The 19,761-nt window shown below is 65.0% G+C and overlaps 4 protein-coding genes across 5 annotated transcripts; 1 reads left to right on the top strand and 3 right to left on the bottom strand.

Moving 5' to 3' along the window:
* The first annotated feature begins 2,752 nt into the window (after positions 1-2,752).
* Positions 2,753-4,972, top strand: CLIC3 (chloride intracellular channel 3). The gene is made up of 6 exons (XM_026490164.3): positions 2,753-2,807; positions 3,624-3,733; positions 3,818-3,943; positions 4,074-4,180; positions 4,265-4,440; positions 4,519-4,972. The coding sequence occupies exons 1-6, from the start codon at positions 2,772-2,774 to the stop codon at positions 4,675-4,677; spliced, it is 714 nt and encodes a 237-aa protein (XP_026345949.1). The 5' UTR covers positions 2,753-2,771; the 3' UTR covers positions 4,678-4,972.
* A 356-nt stretch (positions 4,973-5,328) lies between these two features.
* On the bottom strand, positions 5,329-6,950 carry PAXX (PAXX non-homologous end joining factor). Of its 2 annotated transcripts, none has more exons than XM_026490157.3 (7): positions 6,758-6,950; positions 6,617-6,677; positions 6,312-6,361; positions 6,041-6,231; positions 5,895-5,963; positions 5,654-5,738; positions 5,329-5,541 (listed from the first exon to the last, which is right to left on the bottom strand). In XM_026490157.3, exons 1-7 carry the CDS (start codon positions 6,880-6,882, stop codon positions 5,523-5,525), a joined length of 600 nt encoding a protein of 199 aa, XP_026345942.1. In that variant the 5' UTR covers positions 6,883-6,950; the 3' UTR covers positions 5,329-5,522. The 2 variants fall into 2 exon arrangements, with proteins under 2 accessions (XP_026345942.1, XP_026345941.1); XM_026490156.4 differs by having other exon boundaries at positions 5,332-5,545; positions 6,758-6,945.
* Positions 6,951-11,997: 5,047 nt separating this feature from the next.
* Positions 11,998-14,037, bottom strand: LCNL1 (lipocalin like 1). Its single transcript, XM_044380668.1, has 6 exons — positions 13,939-14,037; positions 13,414-13,553; positions 12,887-12,960; positions 12,521-12,798; positions 12,300-12,438; positions 11,998-12,020 (listed from the first exon to the last, which is right to left on the bottom strand). Exons 1-6 carry the CDS (start codon positions 14,035-14,037, stop codon positions 11,998-12,000), a joined length of 753 nt encoding a protein of 250 aa, XP_044236603.1.
* A 1,059-nt stretch (positions 14,038-15,096) lies between these two features.
* On the bottom strand, positions 15,097-18,363 carry PTGDS (prostaglandin D2 synthase). Its single transcript, XM_026490096.4, has 7 exons — positions 18,190-18,363; positions 17,357-17,496; positions 17,176-17,252; positions 16,397-16,513; positions 16,164-16,265; positions 15,533-15,558; positions 15,097-15,242 (listed from the first exon to the last, which is right to left on the bottom strand). Exons 1-6 carry the CDS (start codon positions 18,301-18,303, stop codon positions 15,533-15,535), a joined length of 576 nt encoding a protein of 191 aa, XP_026345881.1. The 5' UTR covers positions 18,304-18,363; the 3' UTR covers positions 15,097-15,242.
* Between the last annotated feature and the right edge of the window lie 1,398 nt (positions 18,364-19,761).

Here is a 19,761-nt window from a genome sequence, read left to right as displayed (position 1 = left end):
AGAAGCAGGCTCCCGGGTGAGCAGGGAGCCCGATGCGGGACTCGATCCCAGGACCCCGGGATCATGACCTGAGCCGAAGGCGGATGCTTCACCGACTGAGTGACCCAGGCGCCCCATAAAGATTTTCTTATTGTGGGAAAATACACTTAATATTTACCGTTTTAACCACTTGTAAGTGTATAATTCTATGGCGGTCTTTTTTACGCTCTAACTGGATTCAGCCAGTGGGAACTCCTCCGTGGTGGTTGTGTCCTTTTGACTTGTCCTGGAGGGTTTTTTGGAGACTTCCTTTCCGTTACCGTGTCCCGCTCTGCTTTGTACGTCCCCGCCTGTCTGGATTCGGCCGTTTTCCAAGGAGCCCTGGTTCCTCTCGGTGGAAGGGTATTTGGAACCCCTCTTTGGACTCCGGGTGGGCTCACGTGTCTCTCTCAGTGGGCAGAGCCAGGAAACACCTGTCAGCGTTCCTGCCACGCCCCCACTGCCGCGGGCCCCCTCCCATCCCCCTACAGGTCCGAGTCTCCTTTCAGAGCCGACTGTTAAAATGTGGCTGGGAAGGGGCCACAGCCAGGGCTCAGGGGTTGGAGGAGGCCAGGGCCTGCAGCTCCAGGGACTGCGGGCCAAGATTCCACCCCCCCCCCCGTCCCCAACCCCGTAAGGAAGGGAAGGGTGTGAGAAGGGCACAGCAGGCCGCTCTGTGGATGCCATGTGGGCGCTGGCAGGGTTTGCTCCGCCCACCTATGTCATGGGCCAGTTAAGGCTGGTGACCGTGAGCTTCTGGTCTCGTTCGTTTAAAAACATGGCCTTTGAAACCATGGCAGGAAATTCAAACATGTCTGAGGATGTTCTCTTGGCTTTTTTCAGAAGGACAGGAGCATAGTGGACGGACACACAGTGATGCAGTGGTTTTCAGCTGGGGGGAGGGGTTCTCTCACTGGTCCCTGAGTTACCGCAAACAGCTGCTTCAAACAACAGCAACGTATTCCCTCAGTCTGGAGGCCAGAGGCGCAAGAGGGAGGTGTGGGCAGGGCTGGTTCCTTCAGGGGCTGCGGGCGAGGGTCTGGTCCATGCTCTGCCAGCTGCTGGTGCTTTCCTGGGGACCCTCCTTGTAGCACCCCCCCCCCACCCATGCACGTCTGTGTCCAAATCTCCCATTTACATGGACACAGTCAGACTGGAGTAGGGTCCCTCCTGATGACCTCACTCTAACATGGTGACTTCTGTAAAGGCTCTGAGGTGCTGGGAGCTAGGACTTTCAAGGTGAAGGGCGGGGGCACAAGCCAGCCACGACGCCACTGAACCGAGACTAGAGAGACTCACCTGGTCTGTCCTCTCCTGCGAACTTACCAAGACTCTCCCGCACGCCGGGGGGGGGGGGCTTGCCACCCAGGGGGACAACGTGGACCTGTTTATATGTCCCTCGTGCATTCCCAGGGACACTTGTGGGCGGGTTCCCAGGTGGCTGAACCGTCTGGACGGTTTTGCCAGCCGACGGGGCGACCGGAGCAAAGCGTGCTCACACCCTTGATGAGTCCGTGGGTAATGCCCACTGCAGCCTGGGACCCGGTCTTGGCCTCGCTCGACTCTCGGAATAAGCGAGAAGTGAGACACACTCCCACGCACAATGCTCTGAGCCCCTGCTCACTGGGGCATGTCACGCTTCTCTACAGATGCGTAAGGCTGTTTCAGACACACAAAACCCCACGGCCGTTGGAGAGCACCTGCAGGTGTGGCGGGGCCTCGGGCCCCTTCCTCGGGCTGTGGCGTGTGCGCCCGGGAGGCGGATGGCAAATGAGCCCCCACCGCGTCGCGGAGGAGCAGCAGGGGTACTGGTGCCCCGGTCGTCTGTCGGGCCAGCACCCAGGCTGTGCCCGGGAGCCCTGAGCGGCCTGGGGCCCCGGGGGAGGAGGCAAAGGCGCGGGGCGGGGCGGAGCCTTTGCAGGCCCCTCCCTCGGGGCACGCCCCCCCACCCCAGGGGTTGCGGGCGCGGGGCGGAGGAGGCGCTGGCAGGGGCGGAGCAGGCTGGGGGTGTGTGCACACAACGTCCCCTCGTCGGTTCCTTCCAGCCAACGGCGGGGGCGGCAGACCCATCGGTCAGGAGGTTGAGGCTTCTAAGCCTTCTCCCCGTGCTTCTTTTGAAAGGCTAAGAAGGGGAAAAGCCTGCCCGGAACGCCATCGGGAGGGCAGGAGTGTGGGGTCGACTGACCACGGACACCCGAGCCGGCCCGCAGCACTCCAGGAATGTGGCCCGGCCGGGGGGTGGGGCTCTGCCTGACCGAACTCAGTGGTGGGAGGGGCGTCCCTTCCCGGGGTGGGGGTGGGGAGGCAGATTGGGAAACTGAGGCTGGGGTCAGGCTGTTCATTTCTCCTACCCACTCCCCAGCTTTCTGGGAGGGGACCCTGACAGACAACAGGTGTTCACTGCAGGGAGGGCTGTGGGGTTCATGGCAGGAGTCATTCTGATCCAGAGCTGTCCTCTTCCCAGACTGGCACCCTCCTCTCCCTGCCTCCGACTCCGTTGGTCTCTGCCTCCATCCCACACACCCCCTTCAGGCGCTGGGGTCCCCAGCACTGCCAGCCCTGGGCACTCAGTACTCTCACGGTCACAACCTCATGCTTGGACACGGAGCCTCAACCGCCTGCCTGCGTGAGTGCCTGCCTGGGTGACTCGTCAGGGCGGTCCTGGGCTGGGGAGGGCGGGGCACCCCGGAGTCTTAAAAGGCTCTCCAGGCCTGCGCCCCTGCCTCGCCTTGCCGCCGCCGCCGCTCCTCGCCATGGCAGAGAGTGCCAAGCTCCAGCTGTTTGTCAAGGTGCCACTGGGCTGGGAGGGCAGCCCCCAGGACGAGTGCGCGCTGGGGGGCTCTGCTTTCTGGGCCAGGCAGTGGGTCTCCAAAGCCGCATCTGTGCCCTCTCCCTGGCGGGGGGCTCAGGCAGCCCTACGGAGGCTGAGGAAAGAGGGACCAGGACTGGGGGAGGGCCCAGTGAGCTGTCCCCAAGGGTGTGGGGGTGCTGACTCCCAGCGTGGCTCCGGGACCCAGCCCAACCCTCCTGGAGAAAAAGCCCCTTGGTGGGGAGGTGCCCATCAGGCAGCTGGTGGCCAGGGCCCAAGTGGAGCTTGAGGTCAGTGCAGCAGGAGAGGGGGGCTGGGCCAGGTGATCGCCTGATGCTCACATCACTGCCCAGATCCGTGGGTCCCCGGGCAGGGGCTGCCAAACCCCGGCTTCCTCCCCACTGTCGGGCGTGGGACAGTGAGTAGCTGCCAGCCAGAGTCCAGTTTGGCAGGTGAATCACTCAGAAAACAGCTCACTTGGCCCATCCCACCCTTGTGACCAGCCTGTAGGGCCTGGAGACCAGGAGCCTGGCCTCTGCCCAGGTGCTGAAGATAAGGGTCTAGGGGCCAGGCCCCAGAGCTTGGGCCCTGCCCCCGTGTCCCTGGGAGATGGGAAGGCCCTTCCCCGCCTCCCAGGGACCCAGTCAAGGGCTCTCACCCACCACTTGTCCAGGCCGTGCCCAACCAAGCTGGGGCCTTGGATCATTCCAGACTCTTGGCAGTGGGAGGCAGGGGCCCTTTGGCAGAATTCTTAGGTCTGTTCTCTGCCCGGCACCCTCTACTCCACCCACCCCAGGCGAGCGAGGACGGCGAGAGCGTGGGACACTGCCCTTCTTGTCAGCGGCTCTTCATGCTCCTGCTCTTCAAGGGCGTGCCCTTCACCCTCACCACGGTGGACACTCGCAGGTGAGCCCCCTGCCCCCAGGGGAGCCGCTCCCTGGTCTCTGGCCCTTCTGACCAGCGGCCCTTCCACCTGCCTGGTGCCCACAGGTCCCTGGATGTGCTGAAGGACTTTGCTCCTGGCTCTCAGCTGCCCATCCTTCTCTATGATGGCGACGCCAAAACGGACACACTGCAGATCGAGGAGTTTCTGGAGGAGACGCTGGGGCCCCCTGAGTGAGGGCGTGGGCCTGGTGGGAGGGGCGAATACGGGGCGGCAGGGAGGAGCCCAGGAAGATCGCTGAGGGTCCCGCAGGGGAGGGGGCGCGGCACAAGGGTCTGACCAGAGATTCCTAATTCCCTGTAGATTCCCCAGCCTGGCGCCCCGCTACAGGGAGTCCAGCACCGCGGGCAACGACGTCTTTCACAGGTTCTCCGCATTCATCAAGAACCCGGTGCCCACGCAGGACGATGGTGAGGAGAGTCCGAAGCCACGGCGAGGGTGGGGGGAGTTGGCCCAGGCCCAGGCCTCACTGCACCCCCCACCGCCTCCCCCAGCCCTGTACCAGCTGCTGCTGCGCGCCCTCACCAGGCTGGACAGCTACCTGCGAGCGCCCCTGGAGCACGAGCTGGCGCGGGAACCGCAGCTCCGTGAGTCTCGCCGCCGCTTCCTGGACGGCGACCAGCTCACGCTGGCTGACTGCAGCCTGCTGCCCAAGCTGCACATCGTGGACGTGAGTGCCGCTGGCGGGGCGCGGGGCTGGGGGCGCGCGCTCCCCAAGGCCTGACCGCGTCGCGCCCCTCGCCCGCAGACGGTGTGCACACACTTCCGCCAAGCGCCCATCCCAGCAGAGCTGTGTGGCGTCCGCCGCTACTTGGACAGCGCGCTGCAGGTGAAGGAGTTCAAGTACACGTGTCCATCCAGTGCCGAGATCCTAGCGGCCTACCGGACGGTCGTGCGCCCCCGCTAGCCCCTCCTCCACCGTCTACACCACCCCCTGCCCACTCTGTACAGACCCATAAAGGCACCTTTGCCCAGTGAGCCTGTCCTGATCTCGGAGCAACCAGATGGCCCTCGATTTCTGCCACCCCCAAGCCCCCACCACGGAAAGCACAGCTCCACATGATAGCCCAGAACGACAGGGGCAGAGAAACCACTGGGTGGTTCTGCAGGGGACTGGATTGGGCTCCCAAACCAGTCAGCCCAGGGTGGGGCAGCAGGATGGCCAAGGAGGGTGGGGAGCCGAGCCCAACCTGGGCACCCAGGGGCTCCGGGCCAGTGGGTGGGGCCAGCCCACGTTCCTCAGCCCTGCCCCAGGGAGCAGGCCACCCTCCGATTTGCACAGGACCCAGTGTGTATGCAGTGTGGGATACCAGTGGCTGAGCCCTGCGGGGTGGGTCTGGGAGAGTGAAGTGTGTGCCTGGAGCAGTGGGGACCGAGCTCCAGCCTTGAGGAGCCCTGCCCTGCCTGCCTGGCCCTCGGCTCCTGTGCGAACCAGGCAGGGGCAGCTGTGTGAGCCCGGAGAGCGTGGGGCCTCCTCCCCCCAGGGAGCCTACGAACTCTAGCCCGGTGCCAGATCACGGGCGCAGGGGATCCGTGATCCCTGTCCCCCCGCCAACCCCCAGAAACCGGAGCGTGGCTGGCTCCTCCCTCTGAGGAAGCATTTATTTGACGGAGAAGCGGTTTGAGGAGCAGGTGTTCCCACCCCGCAGCAGGATGGGCCGGTGGAGATTGTGGGGTCTCAGAGGCTGTCCCCACCTCACAGGCAGAGTCCTGGCAGGCTCACTCTGCTGCATCTTCAGGGGCTCTCAAAGTCTACACCACCGGCTGGCTTCTTACTGGGAGAGAAGGGAAAGTGACACTGCGGTGTGATGGAGCGGGGGGTGGGCAGCAGCGGTCCAGGGCTTGACCCTGGGCACAGGAGCGGGGGACAGGTGGGTGAGTACCTCTTGAAGCCCGGGTTGATGAGGGACTCTCCTGGACACCGTCTCCTGGTCCCGAGTCCAGGGCCGCCTCTCTGAGGATCCGGGTCTGAAAGAAACAGGATAGGAGGGGGGTTCCTGGGTCCGGTGCAATTCCAGGGCCACAACCCCCTCTCCACATGCATCCTCTCTCTGGAGTCTGAGTCTGGTCCTGGGGAAGATGAGTGGCACAGCCCCAACCAAAGTCATAGGTGACAGGCCTTACCTGGTAAGAAGAGCTGGGGCCCCACCAGACAAGGGTTCTTTCTGGGGCTGGCACCTGTCACTTGCACAGCTGGGGAAGAAAGCTGAGAGTGAAGGCACGAGCAGGGGGCCCTAGTGAAGATTCGGGGCACGCCCTCCCCACCCCACCTTCCAGCTGCCTCTTCAAGGTGCACACTTGGTCTGCCAGTCTCAGGGTCAGTGCCTGCAACCTGGAGGCTGCCTCTGGGGCTGGCACCTTGTGGAGGTCAAAATCCAGTGCCGAGGCCCCCCCTGAAAGGGTTAGGGATGCTCTGTCCTCCTGCAGGGTGAAAGTCACAGCTTGCTGCTCGCAGGCTGCCCTAGGAAAGGAGGGATGCTGAGTGCTGTGTCCAGATCCCTTTGCTCCACACCCACCTTTCCTCCCTGCTCAGGGGCTCACCTGAACCGGGGCGTGATATCCTCAGCCGTACTCAGGCCAAAACGGGCTTTCTACAGGGCACAGGGGCTGGTCACCAGCTGCCCAAGACCCTGGAATCACCCCCAAAGCTGCCTGACCCACAGCTGCCCCCGACGCCGGGCCAATCTTAGGACTACAGCCGCAAAGCTAGGGGAAGGGTGTCCAGACCCTCTCCCCCCGCCCCCGGGGGGAATCCCAGACCGCCCCCCTCGATCTCATAGGTGGTCCGCACTGCAGATAAGGGGTGCTGGGGGCTTCCAGGCCCGCCCAGGAGCCCCGCTACCCACGAGGGCCGCCAGGCTGTCCGCCGTGAAGCAGGTGCTCCAAAGCTCCGCGGCGTCCGTCACGCTGTGGGGGGAGCGGCTGTCAGACCCGACCGCCCGCGGAAGTGTCCGCGCCCCCAGCGCCCCGCGCCCCTCGCCACTCACTAGAGGTTGAAGTCGCCGGGGCCTCTGTCCTCGCTGCCCTCCCCCTCGCAATAGCACACGAAGCGCGGGGGCCCGGGACCCGGCGGCAGCGTGCAGAGAGGCGGCGACAGCGGCGGCGGCACCATGGCAGCACCGCGCGCGGGGGACCACCGAGCCGGCGAGCGCGGCGGACCACCGAGCCGGCGAGCGCGGCGCAGGCCTAGGGCGCCTGCGCCGGAGCAAGGCCCGGGAGCCGGGGGCGGAGCCAGCCCGGAGAGGTGCCCACGGGGCCTGCGCGGGGCGGGGCTGACGGTCCTGTCGCGGCTGGGAGGACCCTGGGCCCGCGCGGGGCTGGCGGGGCTCGGTGGACCGGGCTTAAAGCGCGGGGCGGGGCGGGGACCTCCGGCGAGCCGGTCCCCAGTGCTGTCCCCACGCCCGCGTGGGGGCCTCTGCCGCCTGCCCCGCAGCTGCGCGCCCGCCACCCGCCGAGTCCGGGGTTCCCCGCTGTCCAGCGGCCTCCTCCCGCCTTCCACACCGGCTCTCGCCCGACGTATTGCCCACGTTGTCCTCAGATGTACAGAGGTTCCTAACGCCTAACTGTAACAGGTCGGAATACAGAAGTGAATGAAGTATGGCAATTCGTCCCACGGTATTCGCCCAGCACCTGTTTCTTGCCTCCTGCGGTCCTAGGCCCGGAGCACACCTTCACCCCCAGACGAGGCCCCTGGTCTCCTGGAGCCCTGAGAGCTAATGGGATGTACGAATAACAAACAGGAGACGAGAAACTCTCAGGCAGCCGTTTAAGCTGTGACCCGGGCAAGAGGGGGGCCTTGCGCACCGGGATACGGGATCCCACGCAGAGGGAGCGGCCATGGAGGAAAGCCCACGGTGGGCACAGCACAGTTCTGCTCAAGGCTTTGCAAGAGGGCCAGGGTGACCCCAGGGCGGCCATAGGGAGGGCGGCTGGTGGGTTTTCAGGCTATGCTGATGTGTCCCCAGCGTGCCTGCACCTGAGCCTGGCCCCTCCCTGACCTTTCCCTGATTGACAACCCCAGGCTCCTGCCACAGGGCCCTGGCCTGGCACGCCCATCGCCCCCAGACTCACATGCTTCCTTCAGGTCCTCTGTCAAAGGTCACCTTCTCAGTGAGGCCTTCCCTAGTCCCCTTACATTAAAGGTCAACAGCCCGCCCGACATCTCATGTCCTCTCTCCTGTTTTATGTGCTTGTTTTCCAGACTCGTCACTACATAAAGTACATTCTGGTCTCCTCACTGTGGCAGCAGCCTCTAAGACGGCCCCAGCCATCCCGCCTCCTGTGTTCAAGCGTTTCCACATCCCTCCCCTGCGTGTGGGCTGCTTCCAGCAGGAGAACGCTGCATAAGGGACGGGCTGGCCCTTCCTTCTCCTCGAATTGCTCACCATGACCACGTGTGGCAGCCCTGGGCGCACACCCATGTGGCAAAGGACCAAGGCCTGGCAAGGGCTAGTGAGGGGGCTGGCATGCAGACCCCCCAGCGGAGCCTTCGGAGGAGCACGCGGCCCTGCCTGGTGGCTTGACTGCGGCCTCCTGAGCAATCTTGTGCCAGAGGCCCCAGAACACCCAGGCCCAGGTTCCTGATCCTCAGAAACTGCGGGGATGACACATGCTTGTTGTTCTAAGCCGCTAAACTGGGGGGTAACATTCGGCAGTAGGTGACTAATACATTTATTTATCGTGTTCATTGCCCATTCCCCCCAGAGGTCCATAGGGCAGGCCTTTATGTCTGTTTTACTTGCCACTGGACCTTCAGTGCTCGAACGCTGCCTGGCACAGACACACTGGGTAAATATCGTGGATGAAGGAATGCAGAGTGGGGACCTGCAGGAGGGCGTACGCAGGGGTGGGGTGGGGGGTGGTACAACTGATTTCCGTGTATAAAGCCCATGTCGAGTGTCTTGAGGAGAGACCACTGAGGGCTACAGGGGTGGAGGCTGGGGGGCAGGGAGAATAGCAGAGGGCTGCTGAGTCCCTCAGGGCAGAGCTGATGGACACTGGGCCAGGGGCTCCGAGTGCAGGGGGTGCGGTGAGGGAGGGAGGGATCACACTGACCCCTGCAGCTGGGAAGTGCGGAAATGCCCCTAGGCCACTGGGCGGGTGCAGGTTTGGAGAGGGGCCACCCCTTTGCTATATGAACTCTGATGGTGATGGTGAGACCGCTGTGCACCCAGACTCTAGCGGAGGACCGTGTCCGGAGATGTGAGCGTGCAGTCCCCAGCTCCGAGGACCCCTTAGATATCAGCTCCTCCAGACACAGTGCTTGGGGCCTAGGCACGTTTCCAGGAAGAACAAGGCAGGCACAACGATGACCCGTCCATGTCAGCTTGTGTGGAAAAGGGATTTTTGTAGTTGTGGGTAAGGGTCTTGAGATGGGGGGGTTTTCCTGGGTTATCCGAATGCCATCCCAGAGGCAGAGGGAGGTTTCACCAAGAGGAGGAGAAGGCAGTGTGGCCAGGGGGCCAGAGACTGGGGTGATGCAGCGACAAGTCAGGGGTGCTGGCTGCCGCCAGGAGGTAGCAGAGGTAAGAAGGCTTCCCCCTGGAGCCGTTAGTGGGAGTGTGGCCCTTGGCCCCATGATTCCGGCCCAGGGAAACTGATTTTGGGCTTCTGGCCTCCAGCACCGTGAGAAGGTAAATGGTATGTTTTAAGTCACCAGGTTTGTCACAGCAGCCCCAAGGACCTAGTTCAAGACCTGAAGCAAAGATTCGCTCTAAAGCGTGGTAAGAAAACCTAAAATCCTGCTTTAAAAAATTACACAAATATCTAGAAAATGTACCGGCTGGCCGGGTCTTCGGCACCTCAGCCCTCTGCAGGAAGCAGTCTTACCGAACGTGGGTGTGGGCTCAAGGCAGGTGGGGCCTCAAACATGGGCAAGGGAAGAGGCTAAGAAAGGCTCCGCCACCGGGCGCTGGGTGGCTGTGGGGAGGGGGGCTGGGCAGCCAGGGCTGACCTCCCACCCCAGGGCACACAGCACTGCAAGCTCCCTGAGCTGGAGAAGGGGCCGCTAGAGAGACCCAAGGGCAGCCAGGGCTTGGGGTCCCAGAGGCCTAGGGAGGAACACACAGGGTGGTATTTGAGCAAAAGATTTCAGAGGGGCAGAGCAAGCTAGCCAAGCAGAGAGCTGGGAGAAGAGGTCCCCAGGCAGGAGCCCCCTGCCCCTCGGCTCTGAGGCCGACCGGGGGCCCGCACATTCAAGGGACTGGAGTTGGTCAGCGGGGCTGAAGGAAAGAGGGTAGGTGGTGGGGTCAGAGGAGGGCCGGTCAGGGAGGGCCTTCTTGGCGAGCTAAGGACTTTGGCCTTTCCTATCAGTGAGATGGGGCGCCCTGCAGCGGTGGGGAGCAGAGCAAGGGCCGCGCACAGAATTCCCCGGCTTCTGGGTAGAGAACTGGCTAAGTGCTGCCCCCGTGTGGTCGGAGCAGGGTGGTGCAGGATGAGATGATGCACCCTGGGCGGATCTGCGGTGCCTGGGGGCAGCCCTCCTGGGACCCAGAGGAGTCCCATGGGGCTGCCCCACCCCAGGACAGAGCCTCTCTCCGAGGAAAGGGTATCCAGAAGGCTGTGACGGGCAGTCTGCATCTCCCTGCTCCAGGTCCTTCCCAGGGGACCTGGGGGGGGACCCGTGGGGGAGGGCAGGGGGTCCAGAGGCTGGTGGGCGCGCAGAGCTGGTGGCCAGACTTCCGCACCACTCCCCAGGAGGTTAAGCGTCCCTTCCTCTGCACTTCAAACCCTCGCTGCGGCTGCTATGGTAACCTCCACCCCTTCCCTTGGTCCATAGGAAGCCAAATGATCAGACAGCATCTCTCATCAGATGCCCTTCTCGGTGGGCACCTTGCCCAGGTGTCCGGAGGCAGGGTGGGTGGGTGGGCTCCCAGATCACACGTGGGGGGGGCTGGCTCTCTGGGCCTTCCACACACTTGTCCCGACCCCAGGGCTTCAGTTCCAGACTGGTGTCAAGCTTCAAGCTGGGGGCGGGGGGGAGACCGGGGCAGGTCCCTGCCTCCAAGTGTCCACAGGTGGGCCAGGGGCTGGCCTGTGGGTCAGGACAGCAAAGGCAAGGGCTGGGTGTGCAGGGGTTGGGTGCAGGTGTGGAGGGGCTGTTTGGGGCCCTCAGGGCATGGGGCTCTTTATCTCTGTGACCTCTTACCCCATAAGGACCCCAATTAAGGCAGAAATCTGGCAGGACAGGGCTGTGTTTTTATTTTTTATTTTTTTAAAGATTTTATTTGTCAGAGAGAGAGCACAAGCAGGGGAGGGGCAGAGGGAGACAGAGAAGTGGGCGCCATGCTGAGCAGGGAACCCAATGCGGGGCTCGATCCCAGGACCCCTGAGATCATGATCTGAGCTGAAGGCAGACCCTCACCGATGGAGCTGCCCAGGCGCCCCTGCAGGACATGTCTTCAAAGAAGAGGGATATTATCCGACATAGGCACAATGGCTCACACCCCCTTTCCTCTGGCTCTGGGTGGGGAGTGAACTGTGGGTACTTTGGGGCCAGAGGTCAGGGGAGAACTGGGAGGACGGAAGAGGCCCAGATCCCTGCTCTGCGCTGTGGTTTGGGAGGACCCCAAAGGCCCAGGAGGCCCGCTGTGCCTGCAGGAGCCCCGGTGGCTGAGCAAGGGCAACACCCCCAGTCTGGTGCCCTGGTGTGGGGGGGGGCACGGGGGGGGTGGCAGGGAAGGCCTTGCGACGCCGCTGTCTGGATAAGCTTGTGTCCCTCCGAGCAGAGCGTCAGCTCCTCCCGGGCTAAGCGCCTGCCCCGGCCAGCCCCAGCCGAGCAAGGGGTCCCTCCCTGGTCCCAGAACACGTGGAAGAAAAGCGCGGCAGCCGTGGGCTTGAGGAGATTGTTTATTGTGCTGGGGGAGGGGTGGCAGAGAAGTGGCGCATGGTCTCTGGGGAGCCCAGTACACCGAGCACGGGCCCCCTGCCCACCGCTGGCACTCCTGGGCTGGATCCTTCCTTGCAAATGAGAGGGCAGGTGCAGTGGGGTGAGCACCATATTCTCGCCTCCTCCTGCCCTCCCTGGGCCCACCCCAGGGCCCCACTCCGTTCCTCCCCACCGCTGCCTGCTGTCCCACCTCGATTCTATGGTACCACCCCCACCCTGCTCCCGGGATGAGGACCTCCACCGTGCAGCCTTCTGGCCGAGAGAGGCCCCCAGGGGTCAGCAGGGCACTGGGCACTGCACGGTCTGGGCGTGGTGTCCGGCCCACCCCTGAGTACTCACCTAGAAGGCTCCAGCGCACTGGTCTGTGGGAGAGAGTGAGGCCTGAGGAACCACCCAGGGCCCCCTTCCCCAGGGGTGGAGGCCCCCAACCTCCCTGAATAATCAAGCCTCCCTGCCTGCGAGTGATTTCCTCCCGGTGGGTCACCAGCCAGGGCACCGTCCGGCCCTCCTCTGGCCTGGACCGGCCAGGGCTGCCCCTGGTGCTGCTGCCCACATCTGGGGAGTGAGCCTTGGGGCCTGGCCCTCGCAGTCTGAGTCTGGGGTCTCCCACAGCCCTGAGCCGGTGCGGGGACCACGCTCACCTGACTTGGGCAGCAGGGCGCCCTGGCTGGGGTTTAGGCCCACTTGGGGTGCCAGCTGCTGCATCTGCTGTGCACCTTCGGGAAACAGCTCTGGGGCGCGGGCTGAGGGCAGGGAGCGCTGGTGAGCAGAGGGCAGGGTCTGGAGGAGGACGGGGTGGGGGCGGGGGGAAGGGAGTGACCGGGAGGAGGGGCTGGGTGGGGAGGGGTCCGGACCCCTCTACCACAGACACGGGGTGGGGGTCCCGAGGAGACACGGGGACAGTGGTTCCACCGGCCATGCAGTTGGAACTTGCTGGAATGTGCACAGCAGTCCGGACCAGCCGTGCGTGCAGGGCTCCCAGAGGAGAGGCCTGTGCCCGGTGACTAGTGGGGGGGCGGGGGGGCCCACCGTAGAGCTCCAGCCAGACGTTCCTGACGCCCCCCTTCTGCGTCTCCTTGTACAGCACCGCGAAATGCTTGTAGTCGGTGGACACCACGCGGATGTCGGTCTGCGCCATGGCTGGGGGGCGGGAGCTGGGTGAGCCTGCGGCTGGCTGGGCCCTCGCCCCCGCGGCCTGGCTCAGGAGCCCCCGGCCGGCCCCGCTCACCCTCGTTGCTGAACTGCCCGTCCACAGCACCCTTAGTGAACGTTGTGGTCATCTTCTGGCACCCGCCGTCGGGTCTGGGGAGGAGGGGCCGCAGCACCGTGAGTGGCCTGCAGACACTGCCCGACCACGTGGCAGAGGGCCACCCCTTGGGCACTGCTGACCACGTGGGGTGGGTCGGTGCTCAGGCTGCCCGGCACCCCTGGGCCCCCCTTGCCCTGTGCTCAGAGCTGAGGAAGCCCTCTGGGGGGGGGGCAGGTGTTGCTCAAGGACACATAGCCAGGAGGTGTGGGGTCCCCCCGCAGACTCCCACACGCAGACACAGGGACGGGATCCTCTGTGGCCAGGCCACGGGTGGAGGCATCCCCTGCGGACCGGCCCCTCCGTGGTTGAGCCCCGCAGTCTGACTGCACAGGGGGCCTGGGTCCGACTCCCCCCGGTGCCAGGGACGCTTCTCAGGGGCTCCCCTCTGGCCTCACGCTGGCCAGGTCTAAGGCCCCGCCTGAGGTGGGGCTTGCGGGGTCACTTACGTAGAGAGCCCAAACTTGAGGGCCAGGTCACCATTGGCCAAGGGGGTCACCAAGACCATGGGCATCTTCAGGTCGTCCTTGGAGTCCAGGAAGCCCTGGTCATCCGATACCACCCCGACCACATACCAGGTACCCTGGAACTACAGGGAGGATGCAGGGAGAGCTGGGGAACAGGCCCTGCTCCCACATCAGCTCTGACCCAGCATGGCAGCGGTGGCTGCCCCTCGTCCAGAGCTGAGGCCCGGGGGAGTGGTGGAGGGCATGAGCCACAGACCGGCCTGAGGGGCCCGCTGTCCTCCCCTGCCCAGCCCACCCCCCAGCTGATGGGGCAGGTGGATGGGGCTGTCTCCCCTTCCCCCCGATTTGAGCTGAGCCTGGACCAGAGAGTGGGGGGCAGGCCTGGGCTTCTCTGGCTCTCCAAGCTTTCTGGGGATAATGCCGGCCCCCGGGACCTGGTTGGAGAAGCAAGGGAGGTCATCCACCGGGAGGAGGGAATGGGTCTGGCATGGTGGTGCCTGGGCCCACCTGGCTGGCGTCGAAGTTGTCCTGGATGGGGACCTGGGCCTGGCCTGGGGACACCCTGAGCAGGGCAAAGACACAGCCCATCAGCAGCTTGTGCAGCATGGTGGAGGACGGTGCGGCGGGACAGCTGCCGTGGCCTCTCCTGCCCAGCCTTTATGACCCCCAAATGCCCTGGGGTGGCTGGGCTGCTGGCCTGGGACCAAGCCCACTGCGATTAGGCTCTGATCGGGTTGCACCCTGCGGTAGCCTGGCCCTGGCATCCACCGAGCCCCGCCCACCCCGGTGGCGCTTCCCCCTGAGACTTCAGATCCTTCAATGCAGGGAGAATTTTGGCAGGCTCTCTGGGATGTCTGCCCCCTGCTCTCAGCTCAGACATACCCCCCAGTCCCCCTCCTCCAGGAAGCCTGCCAAGAAGCTCACCATCACCTCCGAGCCTCGCAACTCTGGGTGGTCTGCCCGGGCAGGGTACTGGTGGGCGGGATGCAGTGGGTGTTGCTCACTGGGAGCCGGGAGGGCTCGGGGCAGGGCTTGGAATCTGGTGGGCAGGGAGACCGTGCTCCGGGGCCCAGGGGTGACTTTGGTGCCAGGGGTCTGGTGAAAGGGCGGGGCCGGAGCACGGGGACAGGAGGCACCACGGTAGCCAGAGGGAATGCGAGGGTGTCTGGTCGTCAGCCCACTCAGTCAGTCTGTCCCAGTCTGAGTGTACTAACCCCACACTTCAAAAACCCAGCGGATGCAAAGCTCCCCTGGGCCTCAGGCCTCTCTCGACTTGGGGTAAAGGGGCAGGCCTGGGCACCTGCCCAGGGATTAGGAGGCGACTGGGCCCCAGCCCAGAACCAGCTGGCTGGAGGGGCAGCTTGTGGGAGTGTGGCTGGAGGGGGTGTGGCGCGGTCAGAGCCCGGCGTGCACTGGGGGAGGGCCGCGTGGCGGGCTCCTCGGCTGTCCTGACTTCGGACCCGCCCCACCAGGAGCGAGCTCTAGCGGGCCCTTGCCCATCCCTCAGGGATGTCACGAAGAGCCAACCTCAGAGACTTTCCAGGGGGGAAGGGAAAACTGAGGCCCAAAGTGAGTGGGGTGTGTTTGGGTCCCCAGGGAGCCGGCCAGAGCCAGGCCGTGGGCAGTGAGGACCGCAGGACAGACAGGCAAGAGCTGGACTGCTGATTTGCTTCCGGAGTTTATTCTCAGAGCCAGGAGAAAGCCTGAGGGGGCAGAGGTGGGGGCAGGGAGGAGCCAGGGCTGGGGACTTGGGGGTCTTGGAGGTAAGAGCAGAGCAGGGCAGGATGGCCAGTTCCGGGGGCCGGGGTCACCTGGCAGAGAGAGCGGGACCAGTGGGTGGGGCAGGCAATACCACCCCTCCTGGCCCCAGAGTCCCCAGAGTCCTCTGGGCTCCAGGCCACAGAGGAGTGAGCCCTCCAGGACCCTCCCTTCCCATCGACCCCATGGGTTCCTATCCCAGCCTCCAGCTCCTCTTACCCCCAGGAATCTTGTGAACCCCAGTGGAGCTCCTCCCCCAGGACCACCCTGGCACGGTGGGGTGGGGGTTGGCAGGTGTGAGTGGGGACTGCTGGGTGAAGCCAGCCCGCAACACTACACTCACCTATTTGTGCTCCTCCATGCATTTATCTGCCAAGAAAGACCCCGGGGACTGTGGTCAGCGCCCCAGGCCGCGGCCACTTTCCCCACCTGGGCTGCCTGCCCCTCTCTGCAGCCCTGGAGAGCTGGTCTAGTAGAGCCCCCCAAAACTGCCAAGTCCATCACACTCTGTCACTCTCTCCCCTCCTCCAAACAGAGAAGGTTCTGTCCCCATCTGGGCCCGGAGCAGACTGCCTGCCTCAGGGAAGCCCCGGGCCCTGAGCCCCTGGGTGCTCCTGCAGCACCCCACCCCGCCGGTTCTGTTCCAGCGTGCCCCCCCCCCCACCCGGGCTGGGGACCCTGTGCCCGAGGGCTGATCAGGGGCCTGGAACACCGGCACTTGGTGAAACTGGGGAGGTGGGAGGGGGTGTTTCTGGAGACGGAGTACCTTCCTGTGCCCCGCCCTGGGGCTGCTGGCCAAGGTCTCGGGGTGAGAACAGACTGCCCCCACTCCGGAGGCCACAGTGTGCCGGTCAGTGGTCAGTGGGCAGTCTGGCCGGATGCACCGCACCCCTCAGCCTCCCCTGAATCAGGACACTGTCTGCCTCACATCTGACCTTAATCCCCTCCCCATCAGATTAGCAGCCCCCCCTCACCGGTCTGTGGCAGGAAGACAATGGCATCCTCTGTGAAGCCCTGGGTCTTGGCAAAGGTGGTGAATTTCTCCTTTATCTCGGCCCTCGGGGTCTGGGTGCGGCCTGGGGCAGGAAGGAGAAGCCGCAGGCCTCAGTTGAGGGAGGTCTCTGCTGCCCCCACCTCCGCAGCTTGGGGAGCCCCCCCGGAGCCCCCCATCTCAGGCCAGACTGAGTCCCTGGTGGGGGGTGCGTACTGTAGAGAGTGGCCATGTGGAAGTCCTGGCCGAGGCCCTTGGTGCCCGTGGTGTAGAGAAGCGCGTACTCGTCGTAGTCGGTCATTGCCACCCACACGTCGTGGGTGCTGCCCCAGTCTGGGAATCCGCGAGAGAAGCCCAGTTGGGGACCCTGTCCCCAGACCTCCGGCCCGCCTCTGCCTGGGAAGGGGTGCTCTCTCCCTGGGCTGGCTGTGGGACGGAGCCAGGGGTGACCCCCTCCCCCAGTGAGACAGGCAGCCAGCCCCAGCTTCCTGCCTGCACCGCCCCTGAACTCTGCAGGGCCCAGGGTCTTCTAACCAGAAGTCCTGGGGGGCAGCAGACACACAGGACCAGAACATTAGGGGTTCATGGTGCAGCCACAAACCCCTCAGCCAGAACCCAGAAGAGGAAAGATTTCCCAGTGGGAAGCCATCCCCAAGGAAGGGGGTAAATGGTGGGGTGGGCAGTGAAGAGGCCCCTGGCCCCGCTCCTGGGCTGGACGACCGTGGAGAGGAGTGGCCTACCCTGTGTGTGCTCTGCCTGAGGAAATACCATTATGGGGGGGCAGGGAGGGGCCTGGAGGTCAGCTCCAAAGCAGATCCAGTGCCCAAGAGAGAGGGTTCGTGGTCCCCCACCCCTGAGCCTGGGGCGGGTCCGGGCCAGACCGCAGACTAGCTGACCCCGGTGGAGTGGCCACCAGCCCGCCCCATGGACTGCTGGGGCAGGCGGGTCTCCCCGGCCCAGGGCCAGCCGGGGGTCTCTAGAGGGGCCCCACTCACGGGGACTGGTATAGCTGTAGCAGCCCGGGGTTCCCGCCGGCCGCAGCAGCAGGGTCCGTGTCTCACACTGCTCTTTCCTGTTGGCAGGCCACCGAAGGGGCCAGGGGTCAGGCCAAGGGCTGTCCCTGGGCGGTGGCCATGGGGTGGGGAGCTCTGGACCCCAGAAGCCCAGCCGTCCCACCTGAGGAAGGTGGAGGTGAGGTTGAGGCCTCCGTCTGCGCTCGGGGCCACCACTGACACGCACATGGACAGCACCTTCTTCTTCTCCCGGAACCAGCTCGAGTTGGAGGCGAGGCCCGAGGTGAACCAGCGCCCCAGGAACTGCGGCGAACGGACCCCGCCCGGGTCGGCCAGGACCCTCCGGGGCGGACCTGGGTGGGGGGCGCCCCCGCCCCTCCCCCCGCCTCCAGCCGCGCCCGCCCCGCCCCGCGCCCTGGAGGCCCAGCTGGTTCGGTGGCGGGAGCGGACGACAGAGGGCTCCCAGGCCGTCCCTAGAGGGGTTGGGGCGGCCTTGGCTGCCGGGGGCCGACCGCGGGGCGCCTGTGACGCTCGGGAAGGGGTGCGGGGGCCGGAGGACCGACTGAGCGTGTGCCGGCGGTCCTGCGCGCTCTCGGGTTTCCGGGCCATCCTGGTGGGCCCTCCCCGTCGGCGCTCGCCCACCATGTGTCCTGGGACCCAGGTGTAGTACGTGTGCCTGTTTTCCCCTGGGCGTCGTGAGCTTAGAGGAGGGACCGTGGTTGGATGGCGCAGGCACGCGTTCGGCCCGCGTGTCCGCACGTGCTGTGTGCGCGCTCACAGTCGCAGGTGCTTCCCTGCGGGTCGGGTTACAGTAGCTCCGCTCTCTCTCTCGGTTAGCGAATCACCGCAGGCCCAGGGACGGGGGGTGATTGTGGTCAGCCTCCTCCTTCCGCTCTGCTCCCCTCTTCCCAGGAAGACAATTCGGCCCCAGAGAGTGCCCCCCTCCCCTGACAGGGCCCTGTGCTGCCTGGGGGACTGGGCAGGGGAGCCCCTCACCTTGTCCTGTTGGAAGTTGGGCTGCAGGGAGACCTGGACCTGGGCCTGCGTCTGCAGGACTCCCAGGACCCCCAGCAGGACCAGCCCCATCCACAACGTGTGCAGAGCAGCCATTGTCCTGGAGCTGAGTGTGTGACCAGGGCCTGTGATGCCAGCAGTGCAGGCAGAGGGAGGGAGGCCGGCAGGAGGAGCAGAGGCCACTGGAGAGACCCCTATTTATGGGCCTGGCTTGGCCTCCACCCAGGGCCCAAGGACAGCCCACTGGAGGCTCGTGATGTGGGGGAGGACAGAGCGGTGGAGCCCAGCTGCAGCCTCGCCCCCCACAGGGCTGCTTATGTAAGAGGCTCTGACTGGACCGCCTGGGCCCTGCCACCTGCGGCCGAGTGAGGGCAGAGGCTGGGAAGAGGCCGCCGCAGGGCTGGTCCTCTCTCCAGTCCGAGAGGCAGCCCGGCAGCCTGGATGGGGGTAGGGAGCATGTGCCTTGGCGTGGCCTTGCCTGGGACCTCTGATCTCTTCTTACCTGGGGCTGGGACCCCCTCACACAAGCCCTACCATCATTCTTTCTCCAAGCCCGGGGACCCTGGGAGGGGATTTGTACTGTCTGGGTTTGGTCCTGAAAGGCCCAGCAGGCTGGATGGTCATGGCAGAGTTGGGCCAAGGTAACCAGGGTAACCAGATCTGCCCCGGAAGTGGGGCCCGGAGGCCAGGCGTGCTGGGCACAGCCTCCCCCACAGCCAGCTGCTGGGGCACCCTTCTCAGCCGGGGGGGGGCCCCTGGCCTTGGGCACAGGCCCACCCTTTGTGCGTGGTTCCAGCTACACTGGTCCCGCCCCGCAGTCTGGCCCAGGAGCAGCATGTGGAACTCAGGCTGTTTCCTGGTCCATACACTGAGACGGGGACTGCTCACAGTGCCTCCTGCCATCAGAGGATGCAGGGTTACCCCTGGCCTTGGAGGCCTTCCTGGGTGGACAGGCTGTCTCTGAGGTCCTGGGCCCTGTTCAGCTCTCACAGGTGTCACCTGTCCCTCTGCTTCAGCCCGAGGTCATCCCAGGCCAGTGGGGCCTCGGCTCAGGGCTGAGTGGGGTCCACAGCTCTGACCCCTGTGAGCGGGAGAGGTGTGAGTATCCTGGGGGAGGCCAGGAGCCTGGGCTCTGACCCTGGGAGGGAAAATGAAGCAGGGGAAAGGATTCCGGCTGTGGGGTGCAGACACAGAGGGGCTCTAGCTATGGTCAATGAGGGGACAGGAGCCGGTCATCTCCAGACAGACCCGGCCCATTCGGGGGGTGCAGTCTTCTGCCTAGAAGCCAGATTCTTGGCAGGCCCGGCCTCTGGCTTTGGAGAGGCCCCAAGGCTGTTCAGAAATGATCAAGGGGGAGGCATGGGGTCAGGTCAGCTCCCTGAATGGGACCAGCGTGGGCACTGTCACCCACCTTGTGGGGGCAGGAGGGTGGGTACCAGGTCCACAGGGGTCCTGGCAAGGTGGGGACATCTGCACCTCAGCCCCCACAGGCTTCCTGGCCCCGGCTAGACCCTTGCTATGAGGCCACTGCCGGTGGCTGATCCTGTCCTGCCA

The sequence above is a fragment of the Ursus arctos genome, unplaced genomic scaffold, assembly GCF_023065955.2.
Source record: "Ursus arctos isolate Adak ecotype North America unplaced genomic scaffold, UrsArc2.0 scaffold_18, whole genome shotgun sequence".
Classification (NCBI taxonomy): Eukaryota; Metazoa; Chordata; class Mammalia; order Carnivora; family Ursidae; genus Ursus; species Ursus arctos.
Note: the sequence above shows the minus strand (reverse complement) of the source record. Positions and strands in the feature narration are given on the sequence as shown.